This window comes from Notamacropus eugenii, chromosome 2 (assembly GCF_028372415.1).
Source record: "Notamacropus eugenii isolate mMacEug1 chromosome 2, mMacEug1.pri_v2, whole genome shotgun sequence".
Lineage (NCBI taxonomy): Eukaryota > Metazoa > Chordata > Mammalia > Diprotodontia > Macropodidae > Notamacropus > Notamacropus eugenii.
The window spans coordinates 18,152,896-18,170,110 of record NC_092873.1 but is presented as its reverse complement, the minus strand read 5'-3'; the positions used below and the strand labels follow the sequence as shown (position 1 = coordinate 18,170,110).

Below are 17,215 nucleotides of genomic sequence, written 5' to 3'. Positions count from 1 at the left end.
GCGCCTTCGAGAATGTTGGGCCCCACCCCCTTAGGCCTCCCACGTGGTTCTGCCCGCGGGGCACTTTGGGTGTTGGAGTGCTGTCTTTGGTCTGGAGCCTGTTAGAACTCCACTGGACCAGGAGCGCTTTCTTTTTCGTTCTGGGTTTTCTCAGCACCTGTGTTGCAGTCGCTAGAGCGCCTGAGTGTGATAGAGCTGTGTGACCCTGGACAAGTCACTTCACCCTGTTTGCCTCAGTTTCTTCATCTTTTAAATGAGCTGGAGAAGGAAATGGTAAACCACTCCAGGATCTCTTCCAAGAAAACCCCAAAGGGGTCAGTAATGAAACATCAGAAGGCTGAAGAACTGCAGTTATTGGAGCCCAAGGAATATTTATCAGCTGCCTGCGTTCCCTCCCTGAGCTGCCGTTCCCTGGTGTCCAGGTGAAGGAGCATGGTGAAGCCCAACTATGGGGCCTGGGAGTCAGATGTCCTGGCCTTGGCCTGCTGGATGGCCAAAGCACCATTCATGGCAGGGGCCAGGCAGGTTTGCCACGGAATGACTCGCTCCAGGGCTGCAAGTCCTGTAACACTGCAGGCTCTCAAGTATCACATAGAAGACAATGAAGAGGCATAGAGTGGCCAGGCTACAAGGTAGGACCACGAATGCCAAAGAGGAGCCAGAGTCAAGGATCTCACCGAAGGAATCTATCACCTCAGAGTCAGATGAGCTGGTCATGGGGCAAGGGTGAGAGTTGCCTGATGGGCTCCCCCAGTGCCCCAGCAATATCAGGAGAAGGCAAGGAAGCCTACCCAAAGACCTATCCACCTTGTGTCCAACTCTTTGAAGGACATGGACAAGTATTAGCCAAGCCCTGTTTACATAAAGCTAGAAGGAGCACCCACATCAGTGAGAGTATACAATGGGTCATTGTTTAGGTAGGACTTTGACTGATATCTCCTTGACTAGCTGGGTGACTCTGGGAGGCTTGGAAAGATACTGCAAATGGTGAATGAGCTAGGGCCAGAGCTGAAGGAGAGGACGGGAGTAGTCTGGATTGCTTTTCAGAAATTACACAATGCTTTCACAATCCCAAACTGCCTCCGACAGATAAACACAACTAAATCTTAACATGAATATTCTGGGGATGCAAATCATAGAAAAGCAGAATCTCCAAAGAATTGAATTATGGGTGACCCAAAAGATGTATGGTAAGAAATATGTAGGATGTAACATATAACCAGTTATATTGCCATATGACTTAGGCACAGGTAGTTGTACAAAAGGCATACATTTCCTGGCTGATGATCAGAAATGAAGATGAACTGATGTACCCATGAGGGCTAGGGTGAGAGATGCATAACCCACATTATGCTTGAACAGCCACAAGATGCTGAAAGACCTAGAGGAAGACTTCTAATGCATTGGGTAGATCTTCCATGGAAGATTTCTGAGAAGATATGGTCAAGACTCACATAGGATTAAAAAAAAAAGCATAGATGAGAGCAAAGGGATAAGAAGTCAAAGGAGATGAATGGTTTTCCAAAGAATTGCATGCCATCACCCACCATATGAAAGACCTCCAAGACACTAAAAATAAGAAAAATTTAAGTTAATCTGAAATTTCACTTCATACCTCTCAAGATAGGAAAGATGATCAAAGACAGCAATGCTGAAGAGCTCTGGGAAGGCAGATATCTGAATATAGTGCATCAGTATCATCATTATGGGAAATAATTTTTAATTGTGTGAGAAAAATCACCCAACTGTTAATACCTTATGACCTAGTGATTGTCCGGGTCCAAAGATTTGTTCAAAGCAAAGAAAGCCCTTAATAAATATTGATTTATTCATTGACTACTACTGAACTTCGGAAGTTTAAAAACAGACAGTCCGCACATGCACCAAGGTATTCAGAGCAGCCCTTTCCTTGATAACTAGAAACAAGAAAGCAAGCGTCTGTCAACTGGGAGAAGACGAACAGGCAAGCCCATGTCATTTCTGTTCCTGTTCCATGTTCCTGTTTCCCCACATGTGATGTAAGGACCTCTTTAGCTGTTCAGGAAGGATCTGAATTGTTCCAGCATATTGATGGTCAAGAAACAGGAATCTTGGAAACATGGGGCAAGAGACCGAGTCACTCCTGCCTGGAAGCTACCGGCTGCATTAGATGAACCTCTGTCCTCCTTCCACAGTACAAGCTGTTCTGTCTACTAGCTTCCCCTAGTGGATGGGTGGGCCCTGAGGAAATACCAAGGGGTTGGAGGATCCTGGTCTTTGTTCTCAGCTCCCTACCAGCTTGAGAGATCTCAGTGTAGACACTGAGCTACTTCACCAAACAAGCTGTGAGGTAAGTGGTGTCTTCAGAGGCAGGATGAAGTCAGTCAACCCCAAGGGAAGCCAAGCGTGGGAAAGTCCTAGATACCAGCCTTTAACTAAGAAGAGGCAGCAGCTCCCTTAGTGGGAATAAAGCTCTATGAAGGAGAACCCTCGGGGTTGGGGATTAGGAGAAGGTTTAGAAGTGGGCCCATTCTTCTACCCATGAATACGAGAGCTTTGTTCCTTCTTGTTTGTCCTTCTGTCTTAAAGACTCACTGTCCTAAGGGGGAGTGGGGGGGGGGGGTGTAAGCAGGGAGGAACTGGTGAGGGCAGGGCTGGACCCCAGGACCCCAGAGACCATCTAGTCCTAGGGTTTGTAACTTGTTTGTGTCATGGACTCCTCTGGTAGCTTGGAGAAGCCTTTCTCAGAATCATGTTTTTAAATGCATATATATGTATACATATATATGTAATATACATACAGACTGTGTAGGATTACCGAGGAGACCTATTATATTTGAAGTGTTTTAATTATTTTCACAAGTTCAGGGGTCCCAGGTCAAAAACCCTTGATCGAGTCCAACTCCGTCATTTTATAGATGAGGTAAGAGGCCCAAAGAGACTAAACAATTCACCCAGAATCCCAGCTAGTAAGTGGAAGAGTCAGAATTCGAACCTGGGTCTTCTAACTTCCCCATTCAGCCAGTGCTCTGGTTCTCAGGGCCAGTTCAAGCATTCAGCAGAGTTCTGATGGAGACCTAACTTCCCTCCCTTCCCAGTGTGTACCAGGTGAAGGGGATAAGACCTCCGTGGAGCCTGTGATGATGGGGAAGACAGTGTCCTCCAGGGCTTCGTAGGACAATAATAGTATTCCCAGCTCATGTTCATAAAGTTGCTTTTAGTTTTTCCCAGCAGTTTATCCACATTGGCTCATTTCAGTCTCATAACATTCTTGGGGGCAGGGGAGGTCTTATTCTATAGGTATAATCCTTCATGCCCTTTTTGTATCAGATATAAATGGCTCACTGTGATTTGATCACAGTCACACAGTAAACCAGACAGACCGTGGACTCTGGTCTTCCCGAATCCACATCTAGGTCTCTATCCTATCACGATTCATCCATCCCTGCTGTTCTTAAGCACATATCTGACCAGGTCACTCTGTGCTGAAACACAAGCAGACCTCACAGAGGAATCCCGAGTGTCTCTCCTTCGCCCATTCTTCATTCAGGTCAAATTGGCCTTTTTGCTATTCCACATTCCCAGGGTTTCATCTCTCTCCACATCCCTCACAACTCCCTTCTCGAACCTTTCTCTTCCTTGGAAGCTCAGCTCCAGGGCCACCTCCTCTAGGAAGCTGCCCTGGCTTCTCCTAGCTACTAATGCCCTCCTTCATGAAATGACTAGTTTGCATTTCCTTCTGCGTAAACCCCTTGATTAGAAGAGAAGGTGGGTTGATGTGTGGTGAGGGCAAGGGATGGCAGGTGGAGAGCTGGAGTCCATTAGAAGAAGCTGGATGGCCTGATTCTGTCCCTTACAACCTGGATGGTTTAGGGCAAGTCTCTAAGCCTTTCTGGACCTCAGTTTACCTATCTGTAAAACTAGGAAGTTTAACCAAATGGCTCTGTAAATCCCTTCCAGCTTTAAAGTTCTGATCCTACAGGTGAGGAAACAGGCCCGGAAAGGCTTGAGGGAGGTCACATTGATAGTGATTGGCAGAGCTGCCTGTCAAACACGGTCAGGGCTCCTGGTCTGAGGCCCTATTCCTGGGGATCATGGGGAAGCTACTGGGTGTCTTGTTATCATGGGTAAGAGGACTTTCAGATTTGAGTCTAGGGCTTTAGGGGAAGCTACCCCTGGGGCAGAGAGGACCCACCGCCCTACTAAACCACTTGGCAGTGGCTCCTCCCTTTGCTCCTAGGGCCTCCTTGGTGCCCTCCCCCTTGTTTGGGGCTGTGGTTGTGCAAAGGTCAATTGGGGAGCTTCAGCCTCTACGCACAAGGTCCTTCCCCCTTCCAGGGCCTCCATCCCTGCACAAGGCCTGTGAAGTAGACTCATGGAAATGGAGGTTGAGTCATTCAGAAGAGGGAGGCATAAACAGCTTATCCAGTACTCTAATGGGTGACTTCCATGTATGGGATGCCCCGCCCCCTTCCCCACTCTATGCTTCCAGTGAGTTGGCATTGCCATCTAGTGGCTCTCTGCCCTCTTGACTATCTTGGTCAGTCCCCTTGAAGTGAGCTTCCACAGAGCTGCTGGGTGACGGGAATGGGGCATCAGAGCTTCAGCAGTCCGGGGCCAACTTCATGTGGCTAACGTCTTAAGGATTTCCCAGGCCAGGAGGCAGGAAGCCGCCCAGCACAACTGTAACCGGATATCTGGTGTGCTTGTGAGGAGGGGAGCTTCTTCTGTCATGGTGTTGAGAACCCAGAGCCAGGAGGCCACTGGGAAGCCTGGTCTTCTCCTTGTCCCCGCCTCTGAGAATATTTCAGCTTCTCCCTCTTCCTTTCTTGCACTTTATCCAGGATCTGTCCCTCCCTCCAAGGTCCTCGGGCCTGGGCATCGGGCCATTTCTCACCCTCCTGCTCCTAGGTTTAAACATTAGTGAGAAGCTATCAGCTCAGGCCTGGAGGAGGAGCCAAGTTACACTTGGGTCAGCTTTTTCCCCTTCGCTGGAGCCCCCTGTTTCCTGGCTCTGTGTGCCTTGGACAATGCCTGTGGAAGAGTTTGTGGCTGGTTGGATCTCGGGTGAGAAATTTTTCTTTCTGGTGTGGCAGAGTATCTTTCAATGGGGCATCACTGTGTGGGATGTGCAAGAAAGAGAGAGAGACTGACAGAGACAGAGGAAGGGAGAGAGAGTGAAAGAGAGGAAAGAGTGAGAGAGAGAGGGAGAAAAAGAGAATGAGAAAGAGGAGATCAGTGATGACTTGGTCCCAAGGTTAGAACTAGTATGACAAGCCTTGGTTAGGCAGAGTACTGGCTGGGTTGCCTAGAGCCATCGGTGTTAACAATTTAATCCCCCTTTAGAGAAAGGGATTGCCCTGTCCTGGGCCCCTGCCTCTCTTTCATCTCCCCACCCACCCCCTAGCGCCACCTGATGGTGGCCCACAAGAGGCCTTCTGGACAGGTGCCCCTTGGGCCAGTCTTTGGATCAGAGCCATAGCCATAGGGAAAGGTGGCTGCTTTTTCAATTCTCAGCTGTACTCATCATGCCATAGATGGGCTCTTCCTTTGGCTTGGTGAGCCTGTGTAGGACCCAGGACCCAGCACTTCTCACTCCACTCTCCTGCTGTCTAGATGGACTCTGGGAGCTGGAGGGGGTAGGCAAAACCTCAATCTCCTGGCAGACCTGTTCCTAGAGCTGTGGGCATCATCAGTGAGTGCCAGAGCCCTCCACCCACTTTCCCTGCAGGCCTCTTAGCACTCCAAACCATTAAGGGATTAATCGATGGGGGAGAAGAGACCTGCTCTTGTCCAAGCTCCTCTTGAGAATCAGAGCTTTTTACTGACTCTGGCTGGTATGTTTTGATCATGCAGTCCATGATGCCCTGATACAGGTTCTGAGGCTGCAACCAGACCTGGAGCCAGAGGAGACACTGGGCTCACCATTAGGAGGTGGAGGGCGGACAGTGGAATTTGTTGTGGGGAGCCAATCTTCCCAGGGTCCCAGAGTCAATACCGCTTTCAAAATCAAAATCTTCCTGTCTAAAAGAGCAGCCTCTGGCTGGGATGGGAGGGTTGGATGGGAAAAAAGTCAAGGTTGGAAAGCCAGGCCTCTTTCCCCACTTGGTGTTTCTTTTCTCAGGGCTTCTCTGAAGTTCCTTCGGAATTAGAAATTCCAAGAAGTAGAAGTCCTTGCTGGGGAGAGGGGAGTCAGGAGAACACCAGGTGCTAGAGCCAGAGGCAGCCAGGTGACAGCACCTGGGAGTATGTTGGTGCTCCCTGGGCTGGAGAAGAGGAAGATGTGGCTCGTTCTTGGATTCATGGGGAGGAAGGAGCAGGTTCCATCTGTGCTTGGCTCCCTTCTCCCCTCAGGGGGCTCTGACCCAACAGCCCTGTAGCCTAGTTCTTTCTCCTTGTCTACAGGAGCTCTGGGCTTGATGCTGGGACACCCCCTAGACACAGTGAAGGTGAGAATGAGAAAAGTAATGGTCAACATCTGGAAGCAGGGGCTGCACACCTGGACCACTTGAGGTTGGGGCGTGGATTCCCATGCCATCTTCGAAGCTGGAATCCTGCCTCAAAGCAGCAGCTCTAGTGACTGGACTGGCTCCTGGGCAGTAGAACCAAACATTGACAGTAGAACCAAACATTGATGAGGGGAACCATTTACTTGTGGGAGATGGCTGAAGGCACCCCATGGCCCCCCACTACAAATTCCACTGATCTCCCTCTACTTTCTGATGGTGAGTCCAGTGTGTCTTCTGCCTCTAGGTTCGGCTGCAGACCCAGAACACATATCGAGGCATCATGGACTGTGTGATCAAAACATACCGCCGGGAGTCAGTAAGAATTCTCAAGAGGAGGGGGCAGCTTGGGCAGGAGCAAGTCTCTTCTTCCTCCTCCCCTCCCCTGAGCACCTGCTCCAATCTAACCTATGCAGAGACAGAGATGAGGTTTGGACTGCCAGTGAGGGAGGAGTGAGGGCCACTAGAAAAGATCTCTCCTGGCAAGCTCAGAAACTTGGGTTCTCATCACAGCTATCTCCTAGACTCACAGAGTCATAGCTTCAAAGCTGGAAGGGACCTTAGACATCATTTGATCCTACCCTCTCATTTTACAGCTGAGGAAACTGAGGCTCATAGAGCTAGAAGCCTCCTGTGTGAGAGCATACAGGATAGTGAGTGACTCAGGTGGGATTCAAGCTTAGACTCTCCAGTCCAGGTCAGGTCTTTCTTTTCTTTACTCTTCTCTCTTGCTGGGCCCCACCTTCCTCACCTGTGAAATGGAAGCTTTAGACCAGATGGCCCTAGGGGTTATTTCCAGTGCTGACATTCTGGGATGGTTAGGAGAACTTCAAGATTTCTATCCGTCTCTGGGTCCCTATAGGCAAAGAGTAGACTATTTTTGTTTGAGTAGGCTCTATTTTAAGTAGAGGGCAGGGGCTACTTGGTGGTGCTAGTGGGGGTGGGTGGGTGGGGGGGCTTGGTACCCAGCCCTTAGGACAAAGTCTGGTCCATAGGAAACCCTTAATAAATGCTTGTGGGATGAATGGAGTGAATGACTAGAGGAGGGCCTGTCCCCTGCAAGCCCCATTTGAGCACACTCACCAGGGCCCATCTCCAGCCTAGGCCTATCTCTGTCTCTGCCTGTAGGTCTTGGGCTTCTTTAAGGGAATGAGTTTCCCCATCAGCAGTGTGGCTGTTGTCAACTCTGTCATCTTTGGAACCTACAGCAACTCCCTGCTCCTGCTCAGCTCCATGTCTCACCAGGAGCGAAAGGGCCAGCCCCCCAACTATGGCCACATCTTTGTGGCTGGCAGCATCTCAGGGTTTGTGCAGGTAAGTGTGATCCACCATTCTGAGCACCAGGGAAGGCCAGACTCTGGACACACACATAGATGGCCAAACATTCTGGCCGTCCCTTCCTTGGGCTAAGGCTTAGAGTGGGTGATGATGCCATATTTCATGCTGTCATCACCACACAGAATCAGGACTTCTTCTCTGGCAGATAAAGTCAGAGTTTCTCAGTAGGAGGCAACCTCAACACACCTTACAGAAGACTCTGAAGCCTTCCACTTGGGATAAATGAAGAGTTGTCAGGAGAGAGCCTTGTTCCCAGTTTGTAGGGACTATCACTTGGAATATGGGTCAAGTTGACGGTCTGCATAGACCTTACTCTAGTGGTGAGGAGCGCCACACAGGGGACAGAGGACACAGAGATGTCTAGAAAGAGCTCAGGTTGGTAAAGAGACTCAGGGGAGGGAACTAGGTGACCAAGAGGGAAAGCTAACTAGTGTTTAACCCTAACAAAGGGTTAATCTTAGCAGTCTGATCTCCTAGTGTGGGACCTCCTGACCTTTGGAAGTGTTTTCTTGACCTATAATTAGGGAATATTTGGAAGCAATGGAGGGCCCTGGAATCAGAGGAGCTGGGTTCACATGCAACTTCTGTGTGACTTTGGGCCAGTCGCCTGATCTCCCTGGGCTCAGTTTCCTAATCTGTAAAATGAAAGAGTTGAATGAGATCATTTTTGGCTCTAGGTGTCTACTCCAACAAGTAATGCCCACTCTTCTCATTCCTCTCGTGCCTTGACTTTGTTTTTCTCTCTGATTTAATGACCTGGCCCTCTCCTGGCTCACCCTTTGTTCTTCTTCCACCCTCTAACCATGAGTGTCCTTTGGGGTGCTCCTTGGAGCCTCTTCTCTTCTCCTTTCACACTGTCTTCCTTGGTGACCTCATGCCCTCCCATGGCTCTAATCATCTTCTCGATACAGATATTTCCACCTCACCCTCTCTAAGCACCATTCCCTCACGACTAACAGAGGGTTGGACAGATGGCCCTTTGGCACCTCACATTCAGCAGGCCACCAGCCTCTAAACTCGCCCTTTCCCCAGACTCTCATTTTTAGTGATGACAGCAGCGTCTCTTCGCGTCTGCAGCCTGGGGTGACACTTGACTCTGCCCTGTGCCTTGACTGGTTTGCAAATGTTGTCGATTCCACCTCTGTGTCCTGTGTCCTGTGTCCTGTGTCCTGCGTCCTGTGTCCTGCATCCTGCATCCTGCATCCACCCCCTGCAGCCCCTCATTGGTCTCTGCTTGCACTCTGTTCTCTCTCCAACCCATTTTCTACCCAGTTGCAAATATGATCTCCCTAAGTTTCGGCTTTGCCCAAGTCCTTCTCCAGCTCCAGAGCTGGAAGCGGCTCCCTCTTGCCTCTTTGAAAAAATTTAAACTGCTCAGTCAGTCAGTAAACATTTATTAGGTGCCTCCTGTGTGCCAGGCACTGTTCTAAGCACTGGGGATACAAAAAGAGGCAAAAGACACTTCTTGCCCTCATGGGGCTCCCTGTCCAATGCTCAGCTTTAGATGACAGTTCATAATCTGACTCCACTTCTCTCCTTGGCCTTGGGTGTCCCACCTCTGCGCCTTTGCCCTAGGCAGCCTCCAGGCCTACAGTGCCCTCCCTGCCCACTCCCACACCTTAGACTCTTTAGTTTCTTTCAAGGCTCATCTTCGGTTCCCTCCATGGGGCACCCACCTTTCCTGATCCTCTCAGTCGATAGTGTTTGCTCTCCCCCCAGATTGTCTTGTACCCACTTATCTAGGTGCAGGCTCTGCTCCCCAAGTGAGTGGGAGGTAGGGACAGGCTGGAACCCATGTTTCCTTTTTTGTCTTTGGGCCCTCAGCACTTAGCACAGTCTTAGGCACACAGCAAGTGCCTGATACATGTATTTTTTAAAAATGGAATTGTCGAACTGCTACATCCTCTCATAACCCTAACTCAGACTAGACTGAGGAGCCTCCCCTCTCCGTGTGATGCAGATAGCCACAGGCCCAGCATTGGGCTTGAGGCCTTGCTGGAGGGTGACCCTTGACATCCCAGCAGCCATGGCTCGCAGCGCTGCCCACAGCTTGACTTATTAGTGAGCACCTAGTTCCACAGATCTCAGGGATAGAGGTGGTACTATATTAATCATTAAGTAACTTAGGGGACTTTGTCTTGCTCTTTGTCCTTGATCTTTATTTCTTGAGCTTTTTGGGGGTGGGATTGGAAGGAGTCAAGTTCTAGGAGGGAAAGAGCATCAATAAATGTTTATTAAATACCTACTGAGTACGTTGGAGTGAGTGCCCAGCCTGTAATCAGAAAGACTCATCTCCCTGAGTTCAAATCTGGCCTCAGATACCTTATAACTGTGTGACCCTAGGCAAGTCACCTAACCCCATCTGCCTCAGTTTCCTCATCTTAAAATGAGCTGGAGAAGGAAGTGACAAATCACTCCAGTATCTCTACCAAGAAAACCCCAAATGGAGCCACAAAGAGTTAGATATGATTGAAAAACAGCCAAATAGGAATAGCAGCAGGTGCTGTAGTCCACTGCCAAGTGCCACGCTGTTCTGCGTGTACAGAGCATGGTGGGTGAGGGCTCAGAGTGGAAGAACCAGCATTTCCATACACAGCAGTGGGAGGTTTAGAAAATGCTCTTTTCACCTCAGGACCGTATTATTGTACCCATTTGACAGATTAGAAACTTGAGGCTTAGGGAGCTAGCAGGGAATTTGAACCATCTTCTGCCTTGCCTGTTCACAGCATCTTCCAGCTCAGTCCCCAGGACCCCTTCAGCGAAAGTCTACTTAGCACCACACTTTCCATTCCTAATGAGGATCACAGTCCACAGTGATGACAAAAGGTTGGGTTGTTTGCTGACGTTAATGATTGATAGTCCCCCAAAAGGTTCTGGTTTCTCTTAATTCCTAGCCTGGCTGGGGGTACATGCCCTCACCCTTCCCAAAGGCTCCAGACTGAAATCCTTCTCTTGAGGCTGGGATCCTGGACTTGGTCCAGGATTTCGTCTTGGTCCAGCTCCCACATCATTCTTCTAGGCTCCCTTGTGGACAGCAGGGGCAGAGCCACCAGCATCCACTGCAATAGGCCAAGTGTGGGAGGATGAGGGCCATGTCCTGGAGATACTGCAAAGGTGACATAGACAGGATTTGGTAATAGCTCGACCCTGGGGGGTAGGGGAGAGAGTCCAGGATGACCCCTAGCTTGTGAGCCTGAGGACTGGGAGGATGATGGTGCCCTCTACAGTAATAGGCATAGTAGGAGTGGGGAGGAGCAGCTAGGTAGTGATGAGGTAAACAGAATGCTGGGCTTGGAGTCAGGAAGACTCATCTTCCTGAGTTCAAACCTGACCTCAGACCCTTACCAGCTGTGTGACTCTGGGCAAGTCACTGAACCCCGTTTGCCTCAGTTTCTTCATCTGTAAAATGAGCTGGAGAAGGAAATGGCAAACCACTCCAATATCTTTGACAAGAAAACGCCAAATGGGGTCAGGAAGAGTCAGACAGGATTGAGCAACCACAGGAGGGGGTGGGGGCTGGTACCCTATGACATGTGTACTGGACAGTTTGGAGGGGCTAAGTGGAGGTTGGCTATGAGCAAAATTGTGAAGATAGAAACCAGTGTCATGTCTTAGACTTGGAGACAGAAGATCTAGGATTGAATCTTGACCCTATAAATTACTTACCTGTGTGACCTTGGCCAAATGACTCTGAGCCTGTTTTCATCACACACACCCCAAAATGAAGGGGTATGGCTCAGGACCTCCAAGGGCCCTTTCAGCTCTGTGAGCTGGCTCTAAGTCCAGGCCTGCCTCCTTCCTCAATAGGTTCCCCTCGCTGCTCAGCCCCTGCTCCCCACTCTTAAGGTCACAGGGGAATGGAGCCTTCCTTAAGAAAAGGAGAAGGGCTTTGGTATGAAAACAAAGATACCTGGAGAAGCCCAGAGGGTTGTGCAAGGGAGGCTGGAGGCTGGAAGGATGAGGCAGAGGAAGAAAGGCCAGGAAGGCCCTGTAACAGTGGGAGGTTCGGGAAGTTCCTTTCTAAAAGGAGGGGTCGGAACCTCAGAGGGGGTGACTGCTTGTCTGTTGTTGAGTTGTTTCAGTCATGTCCAACTCTTGGTGACCCCATTTGGGTCTTCTTGGCAAAGATACTGGACTGGTTTGCCATTTCCTTTTCTAGCACATTTTACAGATGAGGAAATTGAGGGAAACAGGGTGAAGTGACTTGCCCAGGGTCACACAGTGAGTGAGTGTCTGAGGCTGGGTTTGAACTTGAGTCTTCCTGACTCCAGGCCTGGTGCTCTATCCACAGTGCCACTTGTCAGTCAAGGACCAATGATGAGGAATCGTGGGTACTGTCAGGTGAGGCATCAGCCAGGGAGGGTCAGAAGAAGAGACCAGGAGTGTGGGCTGGCTTAACAATAGACAGGTCCACTGGTTTCCTGACACAGTTGATAACTTGCCTTCCCATGAAGGAAAACAAAAATCAGGTGACTCTCTCCTCAGTCCCATGTGCCCTGCCCTTCTCTTGGGTGCACAGGCAGAAGCCAACCTGGGCCCTCATTTCACTGTTAACTTTCCTTCTCTTTAGGGTCCTGTTCTTCTCCACTGATCTGAGCTGGCCTGGCACCTTCAGCACAAAAGCCATGTGGGTAGGAAGGAGCTGAAGTCAGGGGCCCTGGGCACGAATTTGTGTGAACAAGCTTTGGTTTCTTCATCTGAGATGTGGGAACAATCAGTACATGTCCTGACAGGGAGTGGGGCCTGTGTGAGGCAGACCTTTGGCAAAACTTCAAGTGTTATATCAGTGAGGTTTTAGTACTACTCATCAAACAAGTGAGGCCTGAGGCCCCTCCCCCAGCCTAATCACAGCCTCTGGTCCTCATCTCTGCTACAGAAGCGCACTTTTCTAGGTAGGAGGACAGCTCAGCAGCCATCCCGTGGGGCTTGTGGCTGGTGGGCCTCTCTGCTCAAGCATCTTTGACTGGCTGCCCATTAACCTCTCCTTCCAAGTCCATCCCATCTAGTCCCGTTCACTTCTTCAGCCTCCCCTGCAAAACTCCTGATTTGTTCTCTCAGCCAATCAGAACAAGTCTAACCTATGGAATACCTGACAGGCCTTCAGATATTTGAAGGTAGCTCTGTACCATCTCCCTCTCCTAACCCCCACCCAGTCCTTTCTCATCCAGGCCAAACATGCCAAATTTCATTAGCTAATCCTCATGCCAGGAGCTCGAGATCTTTTGACATCCTGTATCGTCCTCCCCGACCCACCTACTAATGTGGCCTGATGCATATCCTCCATTTAGCCACCAAAGTGATTTTCCTAAAACATGGGTCTGACCATGTCACCCCCTACTCAACAAACTCCAGGGGCTCCCCATTGCCTCTAGGACCAAATACAAAATGTTGTCTTTGGCATTCAAAGCCCTTCCTCACCTACCTCTGCCTGCCTTCCCATTGTTCTTACACTTACCCTCAATATGTATCTTTCCATCCAGTGACACCAAGGACAAGCCCCTCCATTTCCCACGTCTGGGCATTTTCTCTGGCTGCCTCCATGCCTGGAATGCCCTCCCTCCAAATCTCTGCCTTCCCTGGCTTCTTTTAAGATCTAACTACAATCCTGCCTTCTGCAAGAAACCTTTCCCAATACCTCTTAATTCTAGTGTCTGCTCTCTGGTAATTATTTCCTGTTTATTCTCCTTAGAGCTTGGCTGTATGTATTTGTTTGTATGTTGTCCCCTCCATTAGAGTATGAGCTCCATGTGGGCAGGGCCTCCTCTTGGCTCCTTTCTGCTTCCAGTGCTTTTCGCGCTGGCACATAGTAGGTGCTTAATCAATACTGGTTGCTCCCCTTTGAAAACTTTCCAGCATATTGATATCCTATGGTGTCCAGAACTAAGGTGTTCCAGATAAGGTCAGAGAAAGGCAGAGGACTGTGGGATTCTCCCCTCCCTTCCTCTGGCCCTCACTCTCCTAAAGTTCACTTCTTTCCTTTTTGAACACTGGGACATTTGCCCTTCTGTGGTGTGTTCTCTTTTCCACTTTCCGTGACCTTTCACACAACATTGATGAGGTCTGGCAGTCACACCTGTCCTTCCTCTCAGGACCCAAGGGTAGAATTCATCTGGATTTATCAGGGACTGCCAGGTGCTCTCTATCGGCTCTTAGCCATTAGTTCTGACATTTTGAGTACAAAGGTCGTTCTCCTGGGCAGACAAAAGAGAAGCAGACTCCCCCTCCCTCGTTGGCTCTCTTCTCATCTCTTCTTTGATCTTCTGCGCAGCTCCTCTCATCTCCTGTCCCTTTTGTGTTGTCCTGAGCTGCCCTCTCCAGCCCCAGCTGCTTCTAAGCTTTAGCGATCCCGAAGCTAGTTTTATAGAACTGTTCCAAACTCTTGGGTCCATCTTAGGAATCCCTGATTTTGCTTCTATCTTTCAGGCAGCTAGGCGGCGTGGTCGGTGAGAATATTGCATTCCCTAGCAGCAGTCAGAAAAACAAGACGAGTTCAGATCCATCTCAGACACTTAACTAGCTGTGTTAGACCCAGTCTTAATTTCTTCATCTGTAAAATGGGTCTAATGATAGCACTTACCTTACAGAGTTTCTGTGAAGGTTAAGCGAGATGTGTGCAGTGCTTTGTAAACCTTAAAGTGCCCTGTAAATGCTAGTTATTATGTATACGTTTTAAAAATCTAAGTTGGTTAGGGAGGCATCCACAGGGGTCTCTTTCAACAAAGTCCCATATTTCCTCCTCCTTGGGTTGTTTCCCTTTGTGTCATCACTTTTCATTCTTGAGCACTTCCTATTCCTTCTGGTCTGACTTCCACTGAAGAATGCAAGTCTGTGAGATTGTCTCCATTTTAGGAGTCCCAGTTCCTCTGAAATCTGCTTTCCTCAAACTGAGGATATACATCCTATCGTTTCTGGGTTTCCTTTCCTCTATCACAAACTCTAGGAGGGAGTAGTCCCTTCCCACTAAGGTTCTCACCATTCCCACCCCATTAACCAGTTCCTCCCTTTTAGAGGGAATCAGATTCTTTTTCTCCTTGGTCCCTTCATCTTCTGAAGGATGAAATGATCATTAAATTAAATCAGGAAGTTATTAGTTGTCCTGTTTTGGTCAGAGTGTTCGTTTGTCTGGATCACAGAAGCCCCCATTACTATTTCATTAGTTTGGTGCCAGACTGGTGAGATTCCCACATTCTAGTCTTAGTGATTCTAGTCTACAAGCTTCCAGTCTTCTCTCTAATTCAACCTCCTGTTGAAGATTTCTAGCACTGTTAATTGCCAAGATTTCACTTGCTTGCCACACTCAGCAATATGGAGCTAGGAGCAGGAGGAGTTGTGTGAGGGAGGCTGTTGAGGCATGGAGGTCCTGAGACTTTGGAAGACAAGAGGTTACCAAGAGAGGTCTGTCACTGGGAGCCTTTGGGACTGACACAACTGACTAGAATAGCATAGTTCTAAGTGAGGTGAAGGGTCAGGGATTCAATACCTGAGGGTTCCAAGTAGGAAGAACCCTGGACTTGGGGTCAGAAGACTCATCACTGATTAGTTGTGTGACCTTAGGGGAAGTCACTCACATTGACTGGATCTCAGATTTCCTAATTTGTTATTTTCCTAAAGTGTAGCTCACACAGTTTCCTGCTTTCTCTACCTGGGTCTTTCTTGTGTGCTCCACTGATGAGTGAGAGAGTGGTTCTCTCACCAGGCTACCATCGGCTGGCCTCCCCTCCTTTGCTTCCCTGTAGGCCTACTGCTTGGCTCCTTTTGACCTCATCAAAGTTCGACTGCAGAACCAGACGGAGCCACGGTCTCGGCCAGGAGTGGCCCCACCCCGGTATAGTGGTCCCTTGCACTGCGCTAGGACCATTCTCCGGGAGGAGGGGCCTTGTGGCTTGTTTCGGGGAGCTTGGGCTCTGGTGCTGAGGGATACTCCAACTATGGGCCTCTATTTTCTCACATATGAGGGTCTCAGCTGGTGGCTTACTTCAGACAGCAAGGAACCTGGTGAGTAGGAAGGAGAAGGGGGAGGAGAGGGACTGAACTCCTTTTACAGCATGGCTGGAGGATGGTGGGGGTGAGGTGGGGATGTTTAGGGGTGTGTAGGGAAGGAGATGAGACACTACTGGTTCTATGATGGGACGGGAAGGTTGGATGTCCTCATTCCAAGATGGCAGAGCCCAGAAGAGGAAACACTTGGGCTCTCTTCTCCGTTTCTTAATTGCAGGCTCAGCTACAATGCTGGTGGCTGGGGGCTTCGCAGGGATAATGTCCTGGACCGCAGCCACTCCTTTGGATGTAGTCAAGTCACGGATGCAAATGGATGGGCTTAAGCAACGAGAGTACCGGGGGCTGCTAGATTGCATTGTAAGCAGTGCCCGGCAAGAAGGGCCATGTGTCTTCTTCCGGGGCTTGACCCTCAACAGTGTCCGGGCCTTTCCTGTTAATGCTGTGACCTTCTTCAGCTACGAGCATCTTCTCCGGTTCCTGAGCTGAGCCTTCCAAGGGATGTCAGCCGCTCCCCCAGCAAGTTCTAACTCTGAGACTGAATCCCATTTTGGTACCCAAAATCTGGTGTCAGTGGTGGAAGAAGGTGGCCAGCCAGTCTGCCTCCACTACCTAAACTGGGCAAAATGACTTGTTCCTTGGGGGCAGGAGTTGGGCTCCATCTGGCCTGTATAAAAGTGACTGGTCAAGAATGGGATGGAGGGGAAAAGAGACAAGCATAAAGGACAACAAACAGCAGATGCTCTGGGCCTCAGTTTCCTTGTCTGAGGATTGGGTGGGGGTGGGTGACCTGCATGGCCTCTGAAGGCCCTTCTAGCTCTAGAAGAGGGTCCTGAGAAAAGATGATGCGTGATTACTTGGATGTATGAGCTGGGTCTGACTACCACCTAACATCCCAATCCCTCCCCTAGGACTTTAGAGAATATTGTCAAAAGTTACTGTGTGGCTAAAAAACTGCAGCCGGCCAGGGCCAGGCCTGTTCTCAGGAGACAGCCAGCTTATCCCTGGGTTCACCCCTGAAGCCTTTCTAGACTGGTAGAACCTGCTATAGCTGATGAACCACTGTTGTGAACCCGAGGCCTTCTCTACTCCACTGGAGGTTGGCATAAGTGGTGGGGACAGATCATCAATAAAGGTTCATTCTGTTCCCCTTCTTTTCTCCTGAGGTCTTAGTGGAGCAGAAACTGAATGAATCAATATCTTTCCTGCTAACATATGAGCTGGATAGTAGCTCTTCCTTACATTTGGCTTGGCCTAGGTCAAGCCCTGTATCTAATTTGGGTTTCTACATTTCTACCATTAAAAGGTTAGAAACATAAGCCCTGAGGAGAAAGCCCAATGGAATGGAAGCTCTTTATTTTGGAAAATAGAAGGCCAAGCAATGACTTCATGGGTGT

The 17,215-nt window shown here is 49.5% G+C and overlaps 1 protein-coding gene across 7 annotated transcripts; it reads left to right on the top strand.

The window, feature by feature from the left end:
* Nucleotides 1-72: 72 nt before the first annotated feature.
* SLC25A45 (solute carrier family 25 member 45) lies at nucleotides 73-16,974 on the top strand. Of its 7 annotated transcripts, none has more exons than XM_072637339.1 (7): nucleotides 73-2,329; nucleotides 4,891-5,046; nucleotides 6,385-6,428; nucleotides 6,733-6,804; nucleotides 7,614-7,799; nucleotides 15,560-15,818; nucleotides 16,039-16,974. In XM_072637339.1, the coding sequence occupies exons 2-7, from the start codon at nucleotides 5,010-5,012 to the stop codon at nucleotides 16,305-16,307; spliced, it is 867 nt and encodes a 288-aa protein (XP_072493440.1). In that variant the 5' UTR covers nucleotides 73-2,329; nucleotides 4,891-5,009; the 3' UTR covers nucleotides 16,308-16,974. The 7 variants fall into 7 exon arrangements, with proteins under 7 accessions (XP_072493440.1, XP_072493439.1, XP_072493442.1 ...); XM_072637338.1 differs by having other exon boundaries at nucleotides 4,824-5,046; XM_072637340.1 differs by lacking the exon at nucleotides 73-2,329 and adding an exon at nucleotides 6,104-6,209 and having other exon boundaries at nucleotides 2,719-5,046.
* The last annotated feature ends 241 nt before the right edge of the window (nucleotides 16,975-17,215 follow it).